Source organism: Lagenorhynchus albirostris, chromosome 11 (assembly GCF_949774975.1).
Source record: "Lagenorhynchus albirostris chromosome 11, mLagAlb1.1, whole genome shotgun sequence".
Classification (NCBI taxonomy): domain Eukaryota; kingdom Metazoa; phylum Chordata; class Mammalia; order Artiodactyla; family Delphinidae; genus Lagenorhynchus; species Lagenorhynchus albirostris.
In genome coordinates, this window is record NC_083105.1 from 51,825,269 (window position 1) to 51,850,389 (window position 25,121).

At 41.1% G+C, this 25,121-nt stretch overlaps 1 protein-coding gene across 1 annotated transcript in view; it reads right to left on the reverse strand.

Moving 5' to 3' along the window:
* The window catches only part of TBC1D30 (TBC1 domain family member 30), an 86,740-nt gene that overhangs the window by 17,412 nt on the left and 44,207 nt on the right, over nucleotides 1-25,121 (reverse strand). Inside the window, exons 5-9 of the mRNA XM_060165559.1 lie at nucleotides 22,930-23,055; nucleotides 20,794-20,979; nucleotides 9,636-9,804; nucleotides 7,528-7,696; nucleotides 3,063-3,168 (exon numbers count right to left, since the gene is read on the reverse strand). Coding sequence (XP_060021542.1) covers nucleotides 3,063-3,168; nucleotides 7,528-7,696; nucleotides 9,636-9,804; nucleotides 20,794-20,979; nucleotides 22,930-23,055 — 756 coding nt within the window. The remainder of the gene's footprint in view (nucleotides 1-3,062; nucleotides 3,169-7,527; nucleotides 7,697-9,635; nucleotides 9,805-20,793; nucleotides 20,980-22,929; nucleotides 23,056-25,121) is intronic.

The window sequence follows — 25,121 nt, forward strand, 5'->3', positions numbered from 1 at the left end:
TTCACAGAGTTGCCCCTGTAATCAACATCAGACACAACTGAGACCATTTCCCTCTTCTCCCTAAAACCTCTCAGGCCCACAGCTCTTCTTCTTCTCTTTCCAAAGGTTCCACAGAGGCCCAAGAACTCCAGCAAGCACAACCTCACAACCACTGACCTCCAGGATCAAGTCCACACTCCTAACCATGGGTTGTGGTCTCCCATGAGCCATCCCTGTATACCAAACTCCTGTAGCTTCCTTCCCACACCATAAAGGTTTTCATTGCCAATGCCTTGTCTCATGCCGTTCCCTCAGCCATGAACTGCCTGTCTGCTCTGCACCACTGCCTCAAACACACACACACACACACACACACACACACACACACACACACACACACACACACACACACACACACACACACACACACACACACACACACACACACACACACACACACACACACAGCCCGACCTACTCCTATCTATCTTTAAAGGTAAAACCAGGGCTTCCCTGGTGGCGCAGTGATTGAGAGTCCGCCTGCCGATGCAGGGGACGCAGGTTCGTGCCCCAGTCCGCGAAGATCCCACATGGCCACTGAGGCTGCGTGTCCGGAGCCTGTGCTCCGCAACGGGAGAGAGGCCACAACAGTGAGAGGCCCGCGTACCACCAAAAAAAAAAAAAAAAAAAAGGTAAAACCAGATATTAATTCCCTCAAGAAAGGCTTCTGACAGAGAGAGATGTTCTTTTAATATTTGGAGAAGTTAATACAGGGCCTAGAAAACTAGGCTGAAACATTTTATTTACTGCAGTTGATAACGAGGAAGCACAGAAGGTTTTATGAAGAACAATAAAATGACCAAAGCAGGAAGTGTGGACAAATACTCTGGCAGCAAAGTGAGGACTGTATTAGAGCAGGCAGACCCTAGAAGGAGGGCCATCATCTCTGAGTGTGGTTTAATTCAGCAAACATTTACTGAGAAAGAGAAGGCAGAAAACTAGTTGCAGACTCTCAATAGATATTTGCTTAATGAATTAATACATTTATTGTGCAGCACCAGTAAAAGGCAGAGTGCTATGTGCTATGAGCAAAGCACAGTCCCTGTCCTTAAGGAACTTACAGTATCACTGAGGAAATAAGATACAGCCTCAACTCAAGGTAGAATGTAATGAAGGCTCACAGAAGAGGTACAAGGGAAATGTGGTGAGTCAAAGGAGACGCTTTTAGTCGAGACTATCAGAACGTTTCACAAAGAAGATGTCACCTGAACTGGAATTTTCACAAGGAAGCAGGCCTGAAATACGTGAAGGGAGAAGAGAAAGACGGAACAGAGAGAGCAAAGGTGTAGAGGAGGCATATTCCCAGGCATTTCTGGGAACATGGAAGACAGTGTGACTTGACTAGACGAGGTCAAGGGTACAAAAGGGACGAATAGGAACTATGGCTGAAAAGATGGGTTAATGCCGGACAGTCAAGAGCACTGGATGATAAGCTGAGAAAGCCATGCTTTGTGTTGTAGGCAGTGAGTAGTCACTGTAGTCTCATGAGTGAGGGAGAAGGGATGAGATCTCACAGTCCCGCCTGGGGCATGTGAACCAGGCAATTCTGTAGGATGTAAAGGATCTCACACGTGGAAAATGCCAAGCTTGGACCTCACATCCACAACAATGTTCAATAAAAGGCCCTTCCCTCTAAGAGAGAGAATGAGCAATGAAGCAACAGCCCAGGACGTGTGAGAGGAGTTGAAATCAGAACACAGAGGTCAGGGGCAGATAGAGCGTTCCACCTCTGAGACAGACAGGAAGAAAGACCAGATGACAATGCAAAGAAAACATGAAATACAAAATATGAATGTTCAGGGAAGTTATACCAGGTGGTCAGTATTCTCAGTGAATCGGGCAGCTGTCTGCTAAAGGTGAGGGATTCTGAGAAAGAGCTGGAGGTACCAGGATACAAGCAAAGGAACTGGAACCTCTTCACTTGACAAGTCCTAAATCAGGGCCTGAGTCTCTGTTTTCTAACCTGTTGACTGGGCTCCACCACCCAGAAATGACCTCAGGCATGGAACGCAACATGAAAGTTGACACCAAAAAAAAAAAAAAAGGAGAGAGAAACCACAGAGAAAGAAGGAACTAAGGCCCAAGGACAACCTTGGACAAGACCAACTGTTGGTCAGTGGGCAGGAGGAAGGAAGAACTAGCAAGAGAAGCAGTGGTCAAAAGCGGGAGGAGGGCTTCCCTGGTGGCGCAGTAGTTGAGAGTCCGCCTGCCGATGCAGGGGACACGGGTTCGTGCCCAGGTCCAGGAAGATCCCACATGCCGCGGAGCGGCTAGGCCCGTGAGCCATGGCCGCTGAGCCTGCGCGTCCGGAGCCTGTGCTCCGCAACAGGAGAGGCCACAACAGTGAGAGGCCCGCATACCGAAAAAGAAAAAAAAAAAAAAAGCGGGAGTAGACTGCAGAAAACTCATGTTATAGAGCCGAATGGAAGAGAGCGTGTTAACAAATCTGCTATCTCTTCTATACTCACTGCCAATTTTAATGATTTGGAGAATGTAATCTTGGGATACAGCAACATGCCAGAAAAATGACCAAACCCTTCAAGTCTTCCATTTTGAAATTTATGATTCATATGTAATAACATGAGTTGCAAATGTGGGCAAAACAAATAAACCAAAATGCTGATTAGAATAATCTCCTTTTTATCCTCAATAATCCCTTCTCAGAAATAATTATTTCTCCCCACATGTCTCCCTTTACAGCTAAGAATCAGATTCAGAACAAATACCTGGTGATTTGGGGGGTGAGGGAGGAGGTGTTCTGGTGGTTTTTTGGTTTGTTTTTGTATTGCACGTTATGATTTTTAAGCAACACAGTTGGAACAAAAGCCGTAACGAATATCCATTTCTTCCTTCCTCTTGTGACACAGTTAGATGCTTAACAAATTATATATAGACTCTTGGTCATTTGAAAAACTACATCTGAGGACTGGGAAAATACATTTCCCAAGATCGCTGCTCTCGCACTGCTTGCTCCCACGGTACCAGGGTCCCCCGAGCCAAGGGGGGTGGCACTGCCCACTCACCTGCATGAGTTCATGGCTTTCCAGGAGATCATTCTCCAGCATCTCCTGGGTAAGGCGCCCCATGGTGCTATAGAATTCATCTGCTGTTTCACAACATTCTATCTGCCTAGATAAAGGACAGAGAAAGGAACTGTTTAGGATACCCACGCTATCAGGTACATGCTGCAGGCATAACAAGACATGTGTTCTCTTGCCATCAAATTGACCAAGTTAGCAACCAACAAAAGTCAAAATCCTATGATACACTCACAGGACAGCCTGTTTTAGGCAGAGAAAAGATTTTAAAAATTCGAAGGACAATGTGAAGGTACTTATTCTAGGATGAGTTCCCACCTTTGCTATGCTGCTCCGCTGACTCACAGCCCCATCTGTGGCATCTTTATTGTTTCCATGTGACACATTCTACACATCAGAATACCCATCACGGATCAGCAATTATAACCAGGAAATTGGGTGCCCAAGTACAATTATTCCCTAGAGGGGATCTGTTTCTCTGGATCTGCAAACTGCAGTGGCATTGACAGACTGAAATCAAACCACAGTAGAAGTGAAAGATGAAATATACAAAAACTTTATCTGCATATTTCATCAGTCCACAGGGTATTTTCACAGGTAGTCTTTTCAGCCCTTCTCAGGACACTGCTGCTATTTGGAAATTACACCCTGTTTCTTGTGTTTGGTTCGACATGTAAATAAAGAATATGTCACCTCCCATCCTGTGAGACAGGTGAGACTTTAATCCTTCTTCTAGAGGGGGAAGGAATAACCCAAAGCAAAGAGACCTGTGTATTTGTTTTATCTATTATGACATTCTTTGTATAGCAGGATAACTCTATTTGCCCACCAATCATAAGACATGCTCTTTGGCATACACTAAGGTTAGGGGATTTCCACAGAGCCATCCAAAACCAATATGATGATGGGAAAATTCCATGCTCTGGAGTGCTGTTCAAATCCCACTGCCACAGTCATGTAAATAAATAAATGAAATAAATGGCTGACGTGTTAATGAAAAATACCGAGTAGCATGTGGGCATAAATAAAGCGGTTAAGTTTATCCTGTGAGTGGCAGGAAGAACGAGGAAGAGAAGTAATGCCTAAGATGAGTTTTGAAAAATATTCTGCAGGTTGACAAGGTGGGAAAAGCATCCCAAAGATGTGGATACAGGAGACAGAAGGCACTACCGGGGGAAATGCATGTAGGTCCCCACCACCAGCACGGGAGCGGCTGCACAGCTGGGGGCGACAGGGAGAGCTGAGGGCAGAGAGGTGCAGAGAGCAGATCGCAATGGCCTCCCTTGCCTGCTGAGCCCCCTCGGGACAAGAGTCACTGAAAGGCCTTTAATATGGAGTGTGGGAACAGACATGCCCTTGGCAAGGTTGCCCGGGAGGTGGCATGGCGATTTCGGGGTACGACGGGGAGGCCAGGGAGGACAGTGCCAGGCATGAGGCAACGAGGGAGGGAATCAAGGCAGTCAGATCAGAAAAGAAAGGACATGTGAAAGAGATGCCAGTGGGTCTAAGTAGATGGTCTACAGCTTACACGTTCCAAAAGTACCGCTGGTATGAGCAAAGGAGGAAATTTCACGTTGCAGAAGCAGGGTGATGGGAAGGGTCCCATGGATAACCATACACAAGGCACATATGTTACTCAGGAACACATAAGCTGGAGATCACCTGCATACTGTTTACGATTTTTCCAATGGAAAGTTTGTGGACAAGATTACAGGCCCTGGAGTCTGACTGATTACAGTCAGAAAGATCCAGGATTAAATCCCAGCTCCGCTACTCATTAGCTGTGGGACAATGAGCTAGTTAATTAGCCTTCCTGGGGTAGTTTTCTCACTTGAAAAGACAGGGAGAATAATCCTACCTACTTCACAGGGTTGTGGGGAGAATCGAATGAGATGATATGTGTAAACTTCCTAACACAATGACGGCACGGCAGGTATTTGATGTTGTATACATGTTGGTTGCCTTGCCTTTCGTTTAACAAGCTGCATGCTCAAAACATGTATAATTATAATAAGCAAAGACTATGAAACATTTAAAATTCTACCAGTCTGATTCATAGATCCCTGAACTTCATAAACAGGAGCTATTTATAAGCAATAGATTCACATTATTAAAAGCACAGACTATAGAGCCAAGGTACCTAGGTTCAAAATCAGGCCTTTCCACTTACTAACTCGGTGATTTGGGGCAATTTACTTAACTTCTCTGTGCCTCAGTGCCCACATCTATAAAATGGGGATGATAACAGTACCTACCTCATAGGATGATGGTGAGGACTAAATGAGTTAATTTTACATCTAGAGTGCTTAGAACCATGCCTGTCCTTTGCAAGCACTCCACGAATATTGGATTTTAAGTGTAGCTATTATTATTTCAACAGTGTGCCATCCCTGGGATGACCACATGAATAAATTCTGATCCTACAGATAATGGATAGATGGGAATAAAATGAGGACCACCTCTTTTCCTCCTGCCCCATAATTAAGAACTAACAAAAAGGGGACCGTAACTGACTCAGCATACAGTAAAGTGCTTTAGCATTTTAACCCCATAAGCTAATTACTCAGTAACTATCACACCAGTTAGAGTGTGACAGTGTTTGATAGAGAAATTATCAAAGCTCAAAAAGTTTACGAGGTGTAGAGTGGGTTGGAAATATGTGACTGCAGAAAGAGGTAGACATCGGAAGAAAGTAATCAGATAAGTAAATAGCACAACAAACCCCGCACAGATGAATTTATTTGCCTAGCTGAAAAGCTATGTACAATAAAACAAAGGCAAAGGAGATAGCTATATGATATTTAAAAATACTTCCACACAACAATGACTTTTTTTTAATCCCTGAATTGAGAGTCAGTGGATCTTTCTTACAAAAAGTAAAAAATACTGCAAGTCTCCAAGGAAACAACTGGTCACAGATAAAAAGGCTACTGAAAAAGTTTTTGATCCGTGTCGTCTATGGGTACCCAATCAAGTCATTTACAGCTCTAGGAAAGAAACATTAAAAACTTCTCTGCATCTTCAAGTGGCACATATATACAATGGAATATTACTCAGCCATAAAAAGAAATGAAATTGAGTTATTTGTAGTGAGGTGGATGGACCTAGAGTCTGTCATACAGAGTGAAGTAAGTCAGAAAGAGAAAAACAAATACCGTATGCTAACGCATATATATGGAAACTTAAAAAAAAAATGGTACTGATGAACCTAGTGGCAGGGCAGGAATGAAGACATAGACATAGAGAATGGACTTGAGGACATGGTGGGGGGAGGGGGAAGCTGGGGCAAAGTGAGAGTAGCACTGACATATATACACTACCAAATGTAAAACAGACAGCTAGTGGGAAGCAGCAGCATAGCACAGGAAGATCAGCTCAGTGCTTTATGACCACAAAGAGGGGTGGGAGGGAGGTTCAGGAGGGAGGGGATATAGGGATATATGTATGCATATGGCTGATTCACTTTGTTGCACAACAGAAACTAACACAGCATTGTGAAGCAATTATACTCCAATATAATTTTTTTTTAAAAAATCCTCTGCATCTTCAGTTAAACTGCAACAACTTCATCCTGATGTCTCTTCCAGTACCTCAAAGGCAGAATTTTAATGTAATAGTCATAATATATTAGGGATAAGTGAAAATACCCTAGTTTTTTCAGCTCTGCTACTAGACAAGAATGTAAGTAAAATCTGTTTAGTAGTAATAGATTTCAACATAGAATTAACTCTTTTTTTTTTTGCGGTACGCGGGCCTCCCACTGCCGTGGCCTCTCCCGCCGCGGACCACAGGTTCCGGATGCGAAGGCCCAGCGGCCATGGCTCATGGGCACAGCCGCTCCACGGCACGTGGGATCCTCCCAGACCGGGGCACGAATCCGTGTCCCCTGCATCGGCAGGCGGACTTTCAACCACTGCGCCACCAGGGAAGCCCCTAGAATTAACTCTTGATGAAATGAAGTAAGTTCTACTGTTGACTAGGTACCAAGCACCATGCTAGATACCCTTACACATATTATCTCATTTAATTTTATCACAGCTCACAAAATAAATTATAAAGATTCAAACATAAGCCAAATTGCAGTCTTAACCAGCACACCCACCCAGTCCTCTCCAGATCTGCCTGTTCCTCTTCCACCTACATCCCTTTCCCTCTCCCCAACCAGTGTCAGGAAAGATGCCGACAGCTCGGACCAGGCAGGACACCAGCACTGAGGAGGAGGAGACCTACAGGCCTGAAACAGCTTGCCTCCTTCAGTAAAATGGATTCTCTCTGCCCCCAACATTCACAGAAGAGCCAGCTGAGAGTTCAGAAGGCAGAAGCAATTGCACCGAGTTCACAACTTTCTCTCCTCCTCAAACCTAAATAGCAATCCTTTACTTGTTAGAGCACAAAAATGGTGTAAGGCCCTCAACACCACAGAAAAGAACAGCAGTGGGAAATCACTTACTCTCCTAGTTTTGCCCAGATAGCCAGCGACACCCTTAGGATGATTTCCGAACCTTCAAAGAAGACTGAATCCCAAATCTTTAAAACCGTATGGTTAGGGAGGCACGTAGCGAAGAGAGTCAGAAACCACTGCATCGTGAAGACATTCGTAAGTGGGGGCTCATATCCACCTGAAATGAAACAAACACTCTACATCTCTCCAGAATCGACAACTTGTAAGATATAAAAATACCCTCTTTCAGTCTCCCATGTCCACCCAAATATGTTATTTCCTGACTGATTTCTTTATATCTCTAAATTCTGGTTCCTTCCTCCTTTTGTCCTTCCTTTTTTTTTTTTTTTTTTGGAAGAACATTGGTGTGTTTAATAAAAATCTCAATAATTTGAACTTCACAGATTCTTTGTGATATTTCAGAAATCTTAACCAAAAATTTAATTTGGCTCTACCTATTGTGGGGTGCTGAAAATTAAGGAGGATGTCTTCCTCATCGAAAACAGGATAAAAAGGATTTTAACCTCTCAAAAGTAAAAGCTGATTTTCAAAACCTCCTAAAGCCTACCTTTATTCAAATGCTGCCGATAAAACTAAAATTGCTCATTAGCAGTTACCTGTCTACTTCTTAATTTATACCTAGTTCTCAGACCACAATGGAATTAAACCAGAAATCAATAACAGAAATAAAGCTGGAAAATCCCAAAATACTCGGAGATCAAGCAAAGTGAAATTTTACAATATTTTTAACTAAATTATACCCAGTTTTAAAGACCTGGGATCCAGCTCACTTTGAAGTTTCTGGATTCACTAAAAAAAGAGTCCCCTCCCATTTCCTGTGATCACATAAGCGTGTATTTTAATGAAATATAAAAATTTAGATATTTGGACTAATCCTCCCTCCAAATTACAGTCAGAAGGTGCAGTTACCCAAGTACAAGCAAAACAAGATCTGTTCTCCTGCACTCATTTTCTTGCTTCTTACCTATGAACAAAGGAATATCTTTGTTCAGAGACTAGAATCTGAGGTCACCACTTAAGCAAGTACAGGGCATTTAGGGGAAACATGGAGCCCAGTAAAAGTGTGTCTGACTCCGGGACAGAAAAGTTTGGTCTCTCTAGAAGCTTTATGAAATCCCCACCGGTTCACAAGTATACTGCACAGCCAAATTAAGTAAGATTGCTCAAATGAGTTAGAAGAAAATGCTTAGAGACGCTCAGGTGTCACTAAAATTTCCAGTGTATCTTAATCATAGATAGGGTCCTCAAAATCCTTTCGTATTTTCCCAGATTTAGATGCATGGATCAGGAACTGGCAACCATTTAAAGGAAACATAGCAAACTTCTGACTATTCTATTTCTGGTATCCTGAGCACAGCCGGGGAAGTGCAAGCAGTGGGTATAATGACAGCTACGAGCTCAGGTACTTGGGAAGCTGGACGAAGCCGGCTAGATGGAGGAGACGCAGAGCTGCTTGCAGAGCTGTCTCCATCACCGCCCCACTCAGCCCAGTCCATTCCTGCAGGGCTCAGGTTCTAAACAGAGGTCCGGAAGAGCCCTCCTCCAGCAAGAACAGGCCCATTCATCTCAAGTAAATCTAAATACCCTTCGCATGAATGAATCAAAGGAACTCAGTCCAAAGGACTGCTTTTATCTCCTACAACTCTATGGAAATACATATTCCACTCTCCATAACATCAATGGTTGAGGCAAAACCACAGTCTGTGCTAAGCTGTACCTGTAGCTCAGTTTTAAAGAACTCCTGTAGTTTTGGTGCCAACTTAAAGCAGTTTAACTAGATGGCAAGACACGGATACCCTTCTTTACCTAGAGTACAATATATACTTGGTGATCTGGCACTGGTGAAGTATTAGGTTCTTGTCTGAGTTCCTAACCATAACCAGTTAGAGGTTCAACATTTGGCCCTCTGTTTTTTGTTCTTGGTTTTGTTTTTAGTTTTGTTTTTGTTCTCTAGAAATCTATTTCATTGCACTAAACTCTCACCAATAGAAATATCTGAAAACACATATTTCCATTCAAGGTTTAGGCTCTTATGTACAGTGGAACCAGAGAAGTAAACTATTTTCAAAGGTAAAATAGCATTGAATCATCACTACCTCCACTTTCCTTGTTTGCAGTTTTCTGAAGAGTATCCAGGTGCTGAGATAATTCAGGGAGCTTCAGTCTCAAGAGGTCTCGGAAGACGGCCATATCCACAGACAGTGCCCGGAGATTGTTGACAAAATAGCTTTCAGGAAGTACCTTGTCAATAAGGTAAATCATAATCTGAAGAAAAAGATAAAGAGTAAGATCACTTCATATAGGCCGTGGGGCAACAAAGCCCGCGCACCACAAAAACTGAGCCTGCGCTCTAGAGCCTGTGAGCCACAACTACTGAAGCCCACGTGCCACAACTACTGAAGCCTGTGCACCTAGAGCCTATGCTCCGCAACAAGAGAAGCCATCGCAATGAGAAGCCCGTGCACCACAACAAAGAGTAGCCCCTGCTAGCTGCAACGAGAGAAAGCCTGCATGCAGCAATGAAGACCCAATGCAGCCCAAAAAAAACAAACAAATAAATAAACAAAATAAATCTATTAAAAAAAGAAGATTGCTTCATAAAAACCAGTATATTAACATATCTTAAATAGAACATATTCAAATAGATAAAATGCAGTTAGCCAAAGCACACTATCCTTTACATATGTCAGAACTAAATGTTCTGGATTTTCAAGGCTCCTCTCCCCCTGGGTAAGGAGCGGGCGGCATAACTGTCTAAGTACCTCAGACCCCACATCTGCCAATGTCTAAAACTTCTAGCTGGGCCGCTAGACCTGAGTTCATCCTATAAGTAGCTGTAATGATAAATTACAGCTTCTCAGCCTCCTTCTGAGAAGCCACGGAGCACGTGCTTTCTCAGCAGCCGGCAGGAATCTCAATGTCGGCTCCCTGATATCAGCACAGTTCTCCAACCTTAACCTGAAAACCAAGAGCTGGCCTGTCATGGAACATCCCAACTGCAGCCGGCCTCAAGATTCACTGACCATCAACCTGGGTTATTTGGACAACTGATGTCGGCTTTTTGTCCACTTCCTCTCCTGGGAGAGTGCAACAAGGTTTTGTTTGAGCAAATGGTACTTTTAAATTGGGATTTCTTTCATGAGATTGGCTCATGCTCTTCAAATTACTATTTTCATTCTGACTTTTCTACCTGATTTTTCTATCTTTTCTAAGATGTCAAGGACCACCAGAATGACCCAGCAAAATACACGTGAGTGCTATATGTCAGCTTGCATGCTCTGTTCATGCCCTCCTCCCTAGAAGACCTGCTCTTTCCCTAGAGCACAGAAAAAGCAAAATTAAGAGCAAAATCATAGGACTTCCCTGGTGGTGCAGTGGTTAAGAATCCACCTGCCAATGCAGGGGACACGGGTTCAAGCCCTGGTCTGGGAAGATCCCACGTGACGCGGAGCAACTAAGCCCATGTGCCACAACTACTGAGCCTGTGCTCTAGAGCTCTCGAGCCACAACTACTGAGCCCGCATGCCACAACTGCTGAAGCCCGCCACCTAGAGCCCGTGTTCCGCTACAAGAGAAGCCACCGCAATGAGAAGCCTGCACACCACAACAAGGAGTAGCCCCCGCTCGCCGCAACTAGAGAAAGACCGCGCACAGCAATGAAGACCCAATGCAGCCAAAAATAAATAAATTAATTTAAAAAATAAAAGAACAAAATCATAGTGGGTCCTATACATTGGTAGAGAGGTAGCTGTCTCATATTTTGATTTTCAGCATATCACAAAACACTATTTTCCAAAAAAAAAATTATCTCCCAGACCTGCCAAGGCCCCATTTCCCCCTCATCCTTGGCTTGTAACTTATACTTTTACGGTCACAGTTGTTTTGTTTTGTTTTTTATAAATTTATTTATTTATTTTTGGCTGTGTTGGGTCTTCGTTGCTGCACACGGGCTTTCTCTAGTTGCAGCGAGCAAGGGCTACTGTTCATTGCGATTCTCAGGCTTCTCATTGCAGTGGCTTCTCTTGTTGAGGAACACGGGCTCTAGGTGCACGGGCTTCAGTAGTTGTGGTACACGGGCTCAGTAGTTGTGGCGCACGGGCTTAGTTGCTCTGTGGCATGTGGGATCCTCCCAGACCAGGGCTCAAACCCGTGTCCCCTGCATTGGCAGGCGGATTCTTAACCACTGTGCCACCAGGGAAGCCCTAGGGCCATAGTTTTGACTAAGTCAGTAAAACTGGGGACATACTCTCAAGAAGGCCCCTCACGGCCTTTACTATAGGAGTGAACAGGCCCAGGGAACCGCCTTAGCCTTCTGACACAGGGTCAGAATTTACCAGGTAAATGCAGCATCACCCTGAAAACAGGAGCTTAGCAGTAAAAGCAGTACGTTCAGCCTTTGTGGAGGGAAGAAGCCCTCACACAGGCCAGCAGAGGGGAGAGCAAATTGTCAGCAGAGCAGAGAGCACTGTCAGGGACCTCGCGCTCTACAGGTAAGGAGAAGATTTATGGGATCTGAAGGCAAAATTTAAAGGTTACAGTCTATCACTGCACTTTTCATCTAGAATAAGCTATATAATACCAAGAAAGATTTTTAAATGAATTTATAAGTTTTTATGAGGCATCACAATCCCTCAAAATTACATGAAAACAAGAAAAAGAATTCCGATTATCACAGTAATTCTTGTGACACAATGAAATTCTCTGTCCAAACGCATCTCAAAATCTGACATAAGGGCTTCCCTGGTGGCGCAGTCGTTGAGAGTCCGCCTGCCAATGCAGGGGACACGGGTTCGTGACCCGGTCTGGGAAGATGCCACATGCCGCGGAGCGGCTGGGCCCATGAGCCATGGCCGCTGAGCCTGTGTGTCTGGAGCCTGTGCTCCGCAACGGGAGAGGCCACAACAGTGAGAGGCCCACGTACAGAAAAAAAAAAAAAAAAAAAAAAAAATCTGACATAAGACAGAAGAGCCAGCTATGTACTATGTCAGCTATGTTACTTCACGTACTACTGTATTCCAAAGACCAAACATTAGATCTTTAAAAAAAATAGGATACATAATGGCAATAGAACTGACAGTCTCCTCAACAAATGGTGCTGGTACAACCCTACACTCTCCACAAAAAGTAACTCAAAAGGGATCATAGACCTATGATCTAAAACACAATACCATAATACTCCTAGGAGATAACAGAGCCTAGATGACCTTGAGTATGACTTTTAAATGACTTTTTAGATACAATACCAAAGGCACAATCCATGAGAGAAATACTTGGTAGGCTAGACTTCATTAAAATTTAAACCTTCTGCTCTGTGAAAGACACTGCCAAGAGGATTAGAAGAAAAGCCACAAACTGGGAGAAAATATTTGAAAAGACAGATCTGAAAAAAGGACTGTCACCCAAAATGTACAACAATTCTTAAAACTCAACAATAAGAAAACAAACAACCTGATTAAAAAATGGACCAAAGACCTTAACAGACACCCAAAGAAGATATACAGGTGGTAAATAGCTATGAAAAGATGTTCCACATCACAGTCATCAGAGAAATTCAAATTAAAACAACAGTGAGGTACCACTACACACTTATTACAATGGCCAAAATCTGGAATGCTGACAACAACAAATGTTGACAAGGATGTGGAGCAACAAGAACTCTCAGACTTTGCTAGTAGGAAGGCAAACTGGTATAGTCACTTTGGAAGACAGTTTGATGAGGTTTTTTTTTTTTATAAAACTAAACATACCCCTACCATACAATCCAGCAATTGCACTCCTTGGTATTTACCCAAAGGAGTTGAAAATTTATGTCCACACAAAAACTTACATGTGGATTTTTATAGCAGCTTTATTCATAATTGCCAAAACTTGGAAGCAACCAAGATGTCCTCCAGTAGGTCCAGACAATGGAATATTATTCATTACTAAAAAGAATCCAGCTATCAAGCCATGAAGAGACATGGAGAGACCATAAATGTATATTGCTAAATGAAAGAAGCCAATCTGAAGAGGCAACATACTGTATGATTCCAACGATATGATATTCTGGAAAAGGCAAAACTATGGAAGTAGTAAAAAGATTAGTGGAAGGGGGGCAGGGAGTGAAGAAAACAGAGCATTTTTATGGCAGTGAAAATACCCTTATGACATTCTAATGATGACTACATTATTCATCATTATACATTTGTCATTATACATTTGTCCAAACCCGTAGAATGTACAACACAAAGGGTGAACCCTAATGTAAGCTGTGGACTTTAGGTGATTATTGAAGTGTCAATGTAGGTTCATCGATTTTAACAAATGTACCCCTCTAGTGAGTGATACTGATAATGGAGGAGGCTGTCATGGGGGGGGGCGGGGGGCGCCAAGGGGTATATGGAAAATCTCTGTACTTTCCTCTCAATTTTGCTATGAATCTAAACTACTCTTAAAAATGAAGTATTCAAAAAATAATGGGGAAGCTTCCAATTTTTAACAAATAGTTAAAAACAAAACAGTTACTAAGAAAAAACAGTAAACACAAAAAAAGCAGGGAAAATGGTTTACCTACTCTGATAAACTATTCATTTCCTTAATAACTACAACTTGCAGAGGCGAAAAGAGCTGCTGGAAAAACAATGACACCCAATATTTTCCTTAGCATCAGAAGTGTCTTCATAAACCCAACCTTCCTCTGCATATTAAATGTCTAACCACAAGATTCCTAAATGATGATGATGTCATTTCATTCCACAGAGTTCATTTTCTTAGAGGCAGAAATATAAATATTCAGTTTCTCAGCTTTGAATAATCCATCTTTTTATGTGAATTTTTAGTTTCTCAAATATCACTGAGATTTTGTGATTTGATTGGCATTTATATCCCCTTTCCCAAACTTGTTTATTTCAACATTTCAACTGGACAGCTCTCATTTCATAGTCATGCAAATTACACCAGAAAAAAAAAAAACGACTAAAGCTGATAGACTGAATAAACAAAATTGCTTAATAAAAAATGTTTTAAACTCACGTATTTGATTTGTCACTGCCTCCTCCCCTTCACCCCTGCCTATTTGATGAACGAGTACCTTCAAAGCTGTTTCCTTAAATACATGAATGGAAAAATCAAGAGGGTGAATACAGATTTAGATCATGTCATGCTGGATTTACAGTTAATTACACCACGATGTGTATAAAACCAGGAGGAAAATGTGTTTATTTTTCCATATGACATTAAGTGAGTGATTAAGAATATCACTAAGTTATTTGCTGCAATCAAACACAGAATTGGGAGGAGGCGGGGGATCTTGAATACAAAGACTAAGTATTCATCCCATCCACCACACAACATTGCAATCAAAAACAGCTTCAGGATTCAAATATGAATAAGCAAGCCCATACTACACCAAGCAAATAAGGCAGTGGCCATCCTCTACATCTGAAACGCTTCATTTCTCATAAAGACAATTTGTGGTGACTCACTGAGTCACATTCAGACCTATAAGCTTAACTTGCTAGCGACCCATCTCAAAGTGTTTCCAGAATTTTTTTTACTAAAAAAGGCCCTAGGGCTTCCCTGGTGGCACAGTGGTTGAGAGTCCGCCTGCCGATGCAGGGGACACAGGTTCGTGCCCCATTCCGGAAAGATCCCACATGCCGCGGAGAGGCTAGGCCCGTGAGACGTGGCCGCCGAGCCTGCGCGTCCAGAGCCTGTGCTCCGCAAGGGGAGAGGCCACAACAGTGAGAGGCCCGCAAACCACAAGAAAAAAAAAAAAGGCCCTAGACATCAAAGATTAAAAGATAAGAAACATAACTCACTTCCATAACCTTTCTCCACGCAAACACCTTCCATAACAGACATTCACTCTCAGCCTACTTCATTCATACCTTGCCCCAGATGTGAAAGCAACCTATTAACAAGATCCAACCAGAATTAAGCATAACAAATAAGGCAGTTTACAGCGTGACCTCTCAGGGTCTACACCTCCTGGCAGTCACACCCTTGTATATGCCCTTCCCCTTGAATACAAGCTGGACTACTGACGGGCTTCTAATAAATAAAACATACACTAACAGCCATAAAAGGGGAAATCGACAGTAACACATTCATAGTAGGGAACTTTAACACCCTACTTTCACCAATGGACAGATCATCCAAAATGAAAATAAACAAGGAAACACAAGCTTTAAATGATACATTAAACAAGATGGAGTTAATTGATATTTAGACGACATTCCATCCAAACACAACAGAATACACTTTCTTCTCAAGTGCTCATGGAACATTCTCCAGGATAGATCATATCTTGGGTCACAAATCAAGCCTTGGTAAATTCAAGAAAATCGAAATCGTATCAGGCATCTTTTCTGACCACAATGCTATGAGACTAGATATCAATTACAGGAAAAGATCTGTAAAAACTACAAACACATGGAGGCTAAACAATACACTACTTAATAACCAAGAGATCAATGAAGAAATCAAAGAGGAAATCAAAAAACACCTAGAAACAAATGACAATGACAACACGACGACCCAAAACCTATGGGATGCAGCAAAAGCAGTTCTAAGAGGGAAGTTTATAGCAAAACAATCCTACCTTAAGAAACAAGAAACATCTCAAATAAACAACCTAACCTCACACCTAAAGCAATTAGAGAAAGAAGAACAAAAAACCCCAAAGTTAGCAGAAGGAAAGAAATCATAAAGATCAGATGAGAAATAAATGAAAAAGAAATGAAGGAAATGACAGCAAAGATCAATAAAACTAAAGGCTGGTTCTTTGAGAAGATAAACAAAATTGATAAACCATTAGCCAGATTCATCAAGAAAAAAAGGGAGGGCTTCCCTGGTGGCACAGTGGTTGAGAGTCCGCCTGCCAATGCAGGGGAAGTGGGTTCATGCCCCGGTCCGGGAGGATCCCACATGCCGCAGAGCAGCTGGGCCGGTGAGCCATGGCCGCTGAGCCTGTGCGTCCGGGGCCTGTGCTCCGCAACAGGAGAGGCCACAGCAGTGAGAGGCCCGCATATGGCAAAAAAAGGAAAAAAAAAGGAAAAGAGGGAGAAGACTCAAATCAATAGAATTAGAAATGAAAAAGGGGAGGTAACAAATGACACTGCAGAAACACAAAGGATCATGAGAGATTACTACAAGCAACTATATGCCAATAAAATGGACAACCTGGAAGAAATGGACAAATTCTTAGAAAAGCACAACCTTCCAAGACTGAATCAGGAAGAAACAGAAAATATAAACAGACCAATCACAAGCACTGAAATTGAAACTGTGATTAAAAATTTTCCAACAAACAAAAGCCCAGGACCAGATGGCTTCACAGGCGAATTCTATCCAACATTTAGAGAAGAGCTAACACCTATCCTTCTCAAACTCTTCCAAAATATAGCAGAGGGAGGAACACTCCCAAACTCCTTCTATGAGGCCACCATCACCTTGATACCAAAACCAGACAAGGATGTCACAAAGAAAGAAAACTACAGGCCAATATCACTGATGAACACAGATGTAAAAATCCTCAACAAATACTAGCAAACAGAATCCAACAGCACATTAAAAGGATCATACACCATGATCAAGTGGGGTTTATCCCAGGAATGCAAGAATTCTTCAATATACGCAAATCAATCAATGTGATATACCATATTAACAAACTGAAGGAGAAAAACCATATGATCATCTCAATAGATGCAGAGAAAGCTTTTGACAAAATTGAACACCCATTTATGATAAAAGTTCTCCAGAAAGTAGGCATAGGGAGAACTTACCTCAACATAATAAAGGCCATATATGACAAACCCACAGCCAACATGTCCTCACTGGTGAAAAACTGAAACCATTTCCACTAAGTTCAGGAATAAGGCAAGGTTGCCCACTCTCACCACTATTATTCAACATAGTTTTGGAAGTTTTACCACAGCAATCAGAGAAGAAAAAGAAATAAAAGGAATCCAAATCTGAAAAGAAGAAGTAAAGCTTGCAGATGACATGATACTATACATAGAGAATCCTAAAGATGCTACCAGATAACTACTAGAGCTAATCAATTAATTTGGTAAAGTAGCAGGATACAAAATTAATGCACAGAAATCTCCTGCATTCCTATACACTAATGATGAAAATTCTGAAAGTGAAATTAAGAAAACACTCCCATTTACCATTGCAACAAAAAGAATAAAATACCTAGGCATAAACCTACCGAAGAATACAAAAGACCTGTATGCAGAAAATTATAAGACACTGATGAAAGAATTAAAGATGAAACAAATAGATGGAGAGATATACCGTGTTCCTGGATTGGAAGAATCAGCATTGTGAAAATGACTATACTACCCAAAGCAATCTACAGATTCAATGCAATCCCTATCAAACTACCACTGGCATTTTTCACAGAACTAGAACAAAAAATTTCACAATTTGTATGGAAACACAAAAGACCCTGAATAGCCAAAGCAAACTTGAGAAAGAAAAACGGAGCTGGAGGAATCAGGCTACCGGACTTCAGACTATACTACAAAGCTACAGTAATCAAGACAGTATGGTACTGGCACAAAAACAGAAATACAGATCAATGGAACAGGACAGAAAGCCCAGAGATAAACCCATGCACATATGGTCACCTTATCTTTGATAAAGGAGGAAAGAATATACAATGGAGAAAAGATAGTCTCTTCAATAAGTGGTGCTGGGAAAACTGGACAGCTACATGTAAAAGAATGAAATTAGAACACTCCCTAACACCATACACAAAAATAAACTCAAAATGAATTAAAATCCTAAATGTAAGGCCAGACACTATCAAACTCTCAGAGGAAAACATAGGCAGAACACTCTATGACATAAATCACAGCAAGATCCTTTTTGACCCACCTCCTAGAGAAATGGAAATAAAAACAAAAATAAACAAATGGGACCTAATGAGACTTAAAAGCTTTTACACAAGAAATGAAACCATAAACAAGACAAAAAGACAACTCTCAGAATGGGAGAAAATATTTGCAAATGAAGCAACTGACAGAGGATTAATCTCCAAAATTTGCAAGCAGCTCATGCAGCTCAATATCAAAAAAACAAACAACCCAATCCAAAAAGGGCAGAAGATCTAAACAGACATTTCTCCAAAGAAGATATACAACTGCCAACAAACACATGAAAGAATGCTCAACATCATTAATCATTAAAGAAATGCAAACCAAAACTACAATGCGATATCATCTCACACCGGTCAGAATGGCCATCATCAAAAAATCTACGAACAATAAATGCTGGAGAGGGTGTGGAGAAAAGGGAACCCTCTTGCACTGTTGGTGGGAATGTAAATTGATACAGCCACTATGGAGAACAGTATGAAGGTTCCTTAAAAAACTAAAAATAGAACTACCATATGACCCAGCAATCCCGTTACTGGGCATATACCCTGAGAAAACCATAATTCAAAAAGAGTCATGTACCACAATGTTCATTGCAGCTCTATTTACAATAGCCAGGACTTGGAAGCAAACTAAGTGTCCATCGACAGATGAATGGATAAAGAAGATGTGGCACATATATACAATGGAATATTACTCAGCCACAAAAAGAAATGAAATTGAGTTATTTGTAGTGAGGTGGATGGACCTAGAGTCTGTCATACAGAGTGAAGTAAGTCAGAAAGAGAAAAACAAATACCGTATGCTAACATATGTACATGGAATTAAAATAAAGTGGTTCTGAAGAACCTAGGGTCAGGAAAGGAATAAAGACGCAGACGTAGAGAATGGACTTGAGGACACGGGGAGGGGAAAGGGTGAGCTGGGACAAAGTGAGAGAGTGGCATGGACATATATACACTACCAAATGTAAAACAGATAGCTAGTGGGAAGCAGCCACATAGCACAGGGAGATCAGCTCGGTGCTTTGTGACAACCTAGAGGGGTGGGACCTAGGGAGGGTGGGAGGGAGACGCAAGAGGGAGGAGATATGGGGATATATGTATAGCCAATTCACTTTCTTATAAAGAAGAAACTAACACACCATTGTAAAGCAATTATACTCCAATAAAGATGTTAAAAAAAAAATCGCAAAAATGATGGAATGTCGCTTCTGATATTAGGCTACAGATCTGTAATGTAATCTCTTCTGACTTGCAGTTCTCTTTTACCCTCTCGTTCATTCTGAGGGACGCCGGCCACCACGTTGTACAATGGAGAGGTCCACATAGCAAAGAACAACAGCCAGCAGAAAAACTGAGGCTCTCAGTCCAACAATCTGTGATGAATGAAATCCTACCAACAACCACATGAATGAACTTGAAAGTGTGTGCTCTCCCTACTCAATCGAGCCTTTGGATGAGACTAAAGCCCCAGCCGAGAGTCTGAATGCCACAATGATGTGACTCTGAGCCAGCTAAGCTGCACCCAGATTCCTGACTCAAAGAAACTGTGAGGTAATACACGCTGGCTGTTCGAAGCAACTAATTTGTTAGGCATCTCTGGAAAATCAATACAGTTAGTATTTAGCTTGCTTTAAATATGACGTCTCTAAAAAGAAATGAAATTGAGTTAGTTGTAGTGAGGTGGATGGACCTAGAGTCTGTCATACAGAGTGAAGTCAGTCAGAAAGAGAAAAACAAATACCGTATGCTAACACATATACATGGAATTAAAATAAAATGGTTCTGAAGAACCTAGGGGCAGGAAAGGAATAAAGACGCAGACGTAGAGAATGGACTTGAGGACACGGGGAGGGGAAAGGGTAAGCTGGGATGAAGTGCGAGAGTGGCATGGACATATATACACTACCAAGTGTAAAACAGATAGCTAGTGGGAAGCAGCCACATAGCACAGGGAGATCAGCTCGGTGCTTTGTGACAACCTAGAGGGGTGGGACCTAGGGAGGGTGGGAGGGAGACGCAAGAGGGAGGAGATATGGGGATATATGTATATGTATAGCTGATTCACTTTGTTATACAGCAGAAACTAACACACCATTGTAAAGCAATTATACTCCAATAAAGATGTTAAAAGAATAAAATTAAATTTAAAAAAATATGATGTCTCATAAGTGAGACTAAAAACATAATCATTCTCCTCATATTTGGCAGCTACATAAGTCTGTCATGTGACTAGGCTTTAACCTGGGAGAAATGGTGTCATGGATAATAAGAAAGGTGTAGTCAGTACCCTGGAAGGAGGTGGAGCACCAGGGAAGAGAAGTTATAGCTCCAGTATTTCACTCTCTGAAGAATTTTAGTTGCCTTCTTCAGAGCCTGATACTCACTTTCAGAGCATCGCCTTCGTTGCCTTCCACCACTTCCAGAATTAGTGCAGCCAGGATGTTAAAGCCTTGGCAATACCCGACATTCTTGTTCCATCGGGCGTAGGCCAGCAGAACCCGCTTCAACACAACCCTGTCCTGCTCAGCCTCCTGGCCACAGTAAGAACTGCAGCCTGTGCGGTGAAGATCCTAAAATGACAGGGAAACATTTTTTTAAATACCTCCTTAAGCTCTCTAAAAAAAAAAACTTCAGTTTTTTCTCTGCCTCAGCATTCAGTAGAGTCAGAGTATCAACATGGATTTTAGTTTTCAAAAATGTATATGCAACTTAAACACATGGACCAAAACTTTTTTTTTTTTTTTTTTTTTAGTTTTCTAATATGCTGAGGCATTTTCAAGAGGAATTTCAGTCAGGCAAACTTTCTACCAAAAGTATTTCCAGAGTTAACACAAAAAGGGACTCAGAATTAATATTGCATTATAATTCCAAATAAATTGACAGTTTATTTTAATCATACATCTCAAATAAAACAAGTCATTTTAACACACGTATGATAGATGCTAACATTATTTCTTTCTATAAAAAATGATATAATATTTAGCTATCAAAACTCCAAATAGTATTAAGGAGCCAAATGAAAAGAATAAAAAAATGTAACCGGTACTGTAAAGAGACAGAAAAACCATTCTCTCCAAGTTGTTTTATAAATTTGTATAAAAGAGGCAGAAACATTTACTGTGCTTTAATATTTAATGAGGGCAATATCTATAATTTAATTACGCAACAGAGACTATGATTTTCAGGAGCTGAAGTCATTTTACTGACATATCATTCATTTCAATGAGAAAAAAACTCTTAATAACATGATTGTTATAAAATGTGCATTGCCTTAATTCACAATTTAAATAGAAAGAAAATATTTCAAATATGGAATACTTCATCTCTGGGAAACATACACCTAAATTCCAAATAAACAGCTCAAATGTGGACCATGCAAAGGCTTTTCAAGCATACAATATAAAAGTTCCTTTTTTATATTATATGCTTGAAACAGACCAAGTTAGATGAGAAAATAAATTCCAAATTCCAAATAAACAGCTCAAATGTGGACCATGCAAAGGCTTTTCAAGCATACAATATAAAAGTTCCTTTTTTATATTATATGCTTGAAACAGACCAAGTTAGATGAGAAAATAGCTCATTTTAGTTAGGACCTCCTCCTGAAAAACATATCTTCAAATCTGCCAAAACATTAGCCAACTTCTGGTGACCGAAATTTAGATGAAACAACTTTCCTTTTAAAACCTCAGTTTAGCATCACACGTAATGTACTCATATAAAATAAAAAGCATGTGCTAGAGGCTTATGTAAGAGAAAAATAATGGGATTAAATCAAATCAGCATCCTTGGCTTTCGGTGCCAGGCTCTAATCAACTGTAATAATCCAGGTAGGTGAACCACAGCTGGCTTGAGCATTTGACCATCTGGTTTAAAGTAAACCCATCAGTCAATCTATCTTCATAAAATGACAGTTAAGAAATTATCAAAATCCTAATAAGTACCCAATTATTCTAATATGAAATAGATTTAACTTTAAATTTCTCAGTGACTTTTACATTAAAATCCAGTTAAAAGCACTGACCCATGCTAAAGAAAAAAGGAATTTCAATTTCCTATCATGTGAGCAAAATAAATAAGTTGAATACGAATGGAAACATTTTCTTCTTACTAGCAACATACAAATTTATGAGGACAAGGCATCATCAAGTTCCCCATTAAAAAGCTGTTAACTGGGCTTCCCTGGTGGCGCAGTGGCTGGGAGTCCACCTGCCGATGCAGGGAACACGGGTTCGTGCCCTGGTCCGGGAGGATCCCGCGGGCCGCGGAGCGGCTGGGCCCTCGGGCCGGGGCCGCTGGGCCTGCGGGTCCGGAGCCTGTGCTCCGTGACGGGAGGGGCCACAACAGTGACAGGCCCGCGTACCGCAAAAAAAAAAAAAAAGTCTGTTAACTAATGAAATTAGGAAGCAGGAAATACACGGACATTCAATCCATAAGGCTTGATCCTCTGTCCAGGAAACATCTGGCTCTTAGAATCTTTCTTCTAAATTAGGACAATAAGCCAAACTTAGGGGCATTACCTTGACTATCTGAATTCCCATCGAGTCATCATCAGGATTACTCCTTTCATTGAAAGTGAAGCGCATGGTTTTGTCCCAATCAATGGCTATACTGTGCAAATAATGATCTGCCAAGGTCAACCAAACCTAAAATATTAATAAAAAAGAATGCTAAAGTAAAATACATAATTTCATCTTTATCAGGAAATAATGATTGCGTCTAATAAGAAAATGAGAGCTGTTACTAGAACAGATATAGCCTACATGTAGAAATCTCTAAGAACCTCACTGAAAAGTTTGCTGTACTAAACTGTACCAATTAGGGGCTTTCGTTTATTCTTTCAATTAATATTGTTGAGTTCCTACTATGTACCAAGCCATGATCCAGCCATTAGGGATATTGTTAAGAAAACGAAAACATTTCAAATTTTATTTCGGTTCATTGGAATAGCTAAATTAGCTTATGAGCTTGTTATACCTGGCTCTGGATGGCGCTCTATGCTTGGGCAAGAGCTCCCTGGTCATCCGTGGAGTATGGGCCTGTTTTTACCATAAAGTGGCTTCTGCCTTTAAATCATCCCTCTCTCACACACACAAGAAAACTGACAGATGGGTTCCTATAATGAATAACTTTTTTAAAGGAATCACTGGATATTTTTACTCCTTTCATTACCTTATCTGGAAAAGCTGTTTCATAATGCTATTTTTAATTGCATCTTGAGGAACCAAAATGTTCAGATTCTAGGAGTATTAAGACCTGGTTTATAATACAAATGAATTTATTTACAAAACAGAAAGAGACTCACAGACTTCGAAAACAAACTTACGGTTACCAAAGGGGAAATGTGGGGTGGGGGGATAAATTAGGAGTTTGGGATTAACATATACACACTACTATATGTAAAATAGATAATCAATAAGGACCTACTGTATAGCACAAGGAACTCTACTCAATATTCTGTGGTGACCTATATGGAAAGAGAATCTGAAATGGAATAGCTATATGTATATGTATAACTGAATCACTTTGCTGTACACCTGAAGCTAACACAGCATTGTAAATTAACTATACCCCCATATATAATAAAAATTAAATTTAAAAAAAGGAATGGGAATTGTTGTTGCCAAAAAGGAAGGGGGTGGGGGAAGGATAGATTAGGAGCTTGGGATTAGTAGATGCAAGCTATTATATATAGAATGGATAAACAACAAGGTCCTACTGTATAGCACAGGGAACTATATTCAATATTCTGTGATAAAGCATAATGGAAAAGAATATAAAAAAGAATGTATATATATGTATAACTGAATCACTTTGCTGTATAGCAGTAATTAACACAACACTAAAAATCAACTATACTTCAATAAAATTTTTTAAAAAAGGAAACAAAGACTACGTTTATGAATTAATAAGATGGCAATTCAAGTTTTGGTATTTGAACATAATTTAGCAGGAATAACACTGATTAGTATCTCCAGCCATACTTCTCTCTTAAGCATCAGGATCATATGTCAAAATGCTCACTTGACATCTTCAACTTAGACATCTAATAGGCATCTCAACCTTAACATATCCAAAACCAACTGTCTAATCCACCGCCACCCCAACTATACAGACATACACACAAACACACACACCTGCTTGGGAAAACAGTAACTCTACCCTTCCAGTAGCTCAGGTCAATCTTGAAGTCATTGACATCCCTCTTACACTTTTTATTCAATCCAGTAGGAATTCAAGTCAACCCAGCCTTCAAAATATATCTAGAATCTGACCTTCTCTCCATCTACACTACCACAACCCTGATCCATCTCTTGCCTGAATTATCTCAAGTCTCCTACTGATCTCTCCGCTGCTGCCCTTGTCCTTCATATTCTCAAGTTAGTAGCCAGAGTGGTCCATTTAAAATATAAGTCATATCATGTTATTCTCCTCCTCAAAACTTCCCAATGCTTCTCATCTCACATTGGGCAGAAGTCCTACTATGACCTGTAAGGTCCTATATGAGCTGCCATTCCCTAAGGTCATCACATTACCTCTATGACCCTCCCCCCCATTGCTTTCCCTTTTATTCACTGTGCTTCAGCCACCCTGGCCTCTTGCTTTTGCTTGCATGCTCCTCAGTGATGCTCTCACCTGAGGGTGTTTCCTGTTTGGAGTACTCTCCCACCAGGTAGCTACGTGGTCAATGGCTCACCTCTTTAAGGGCCCT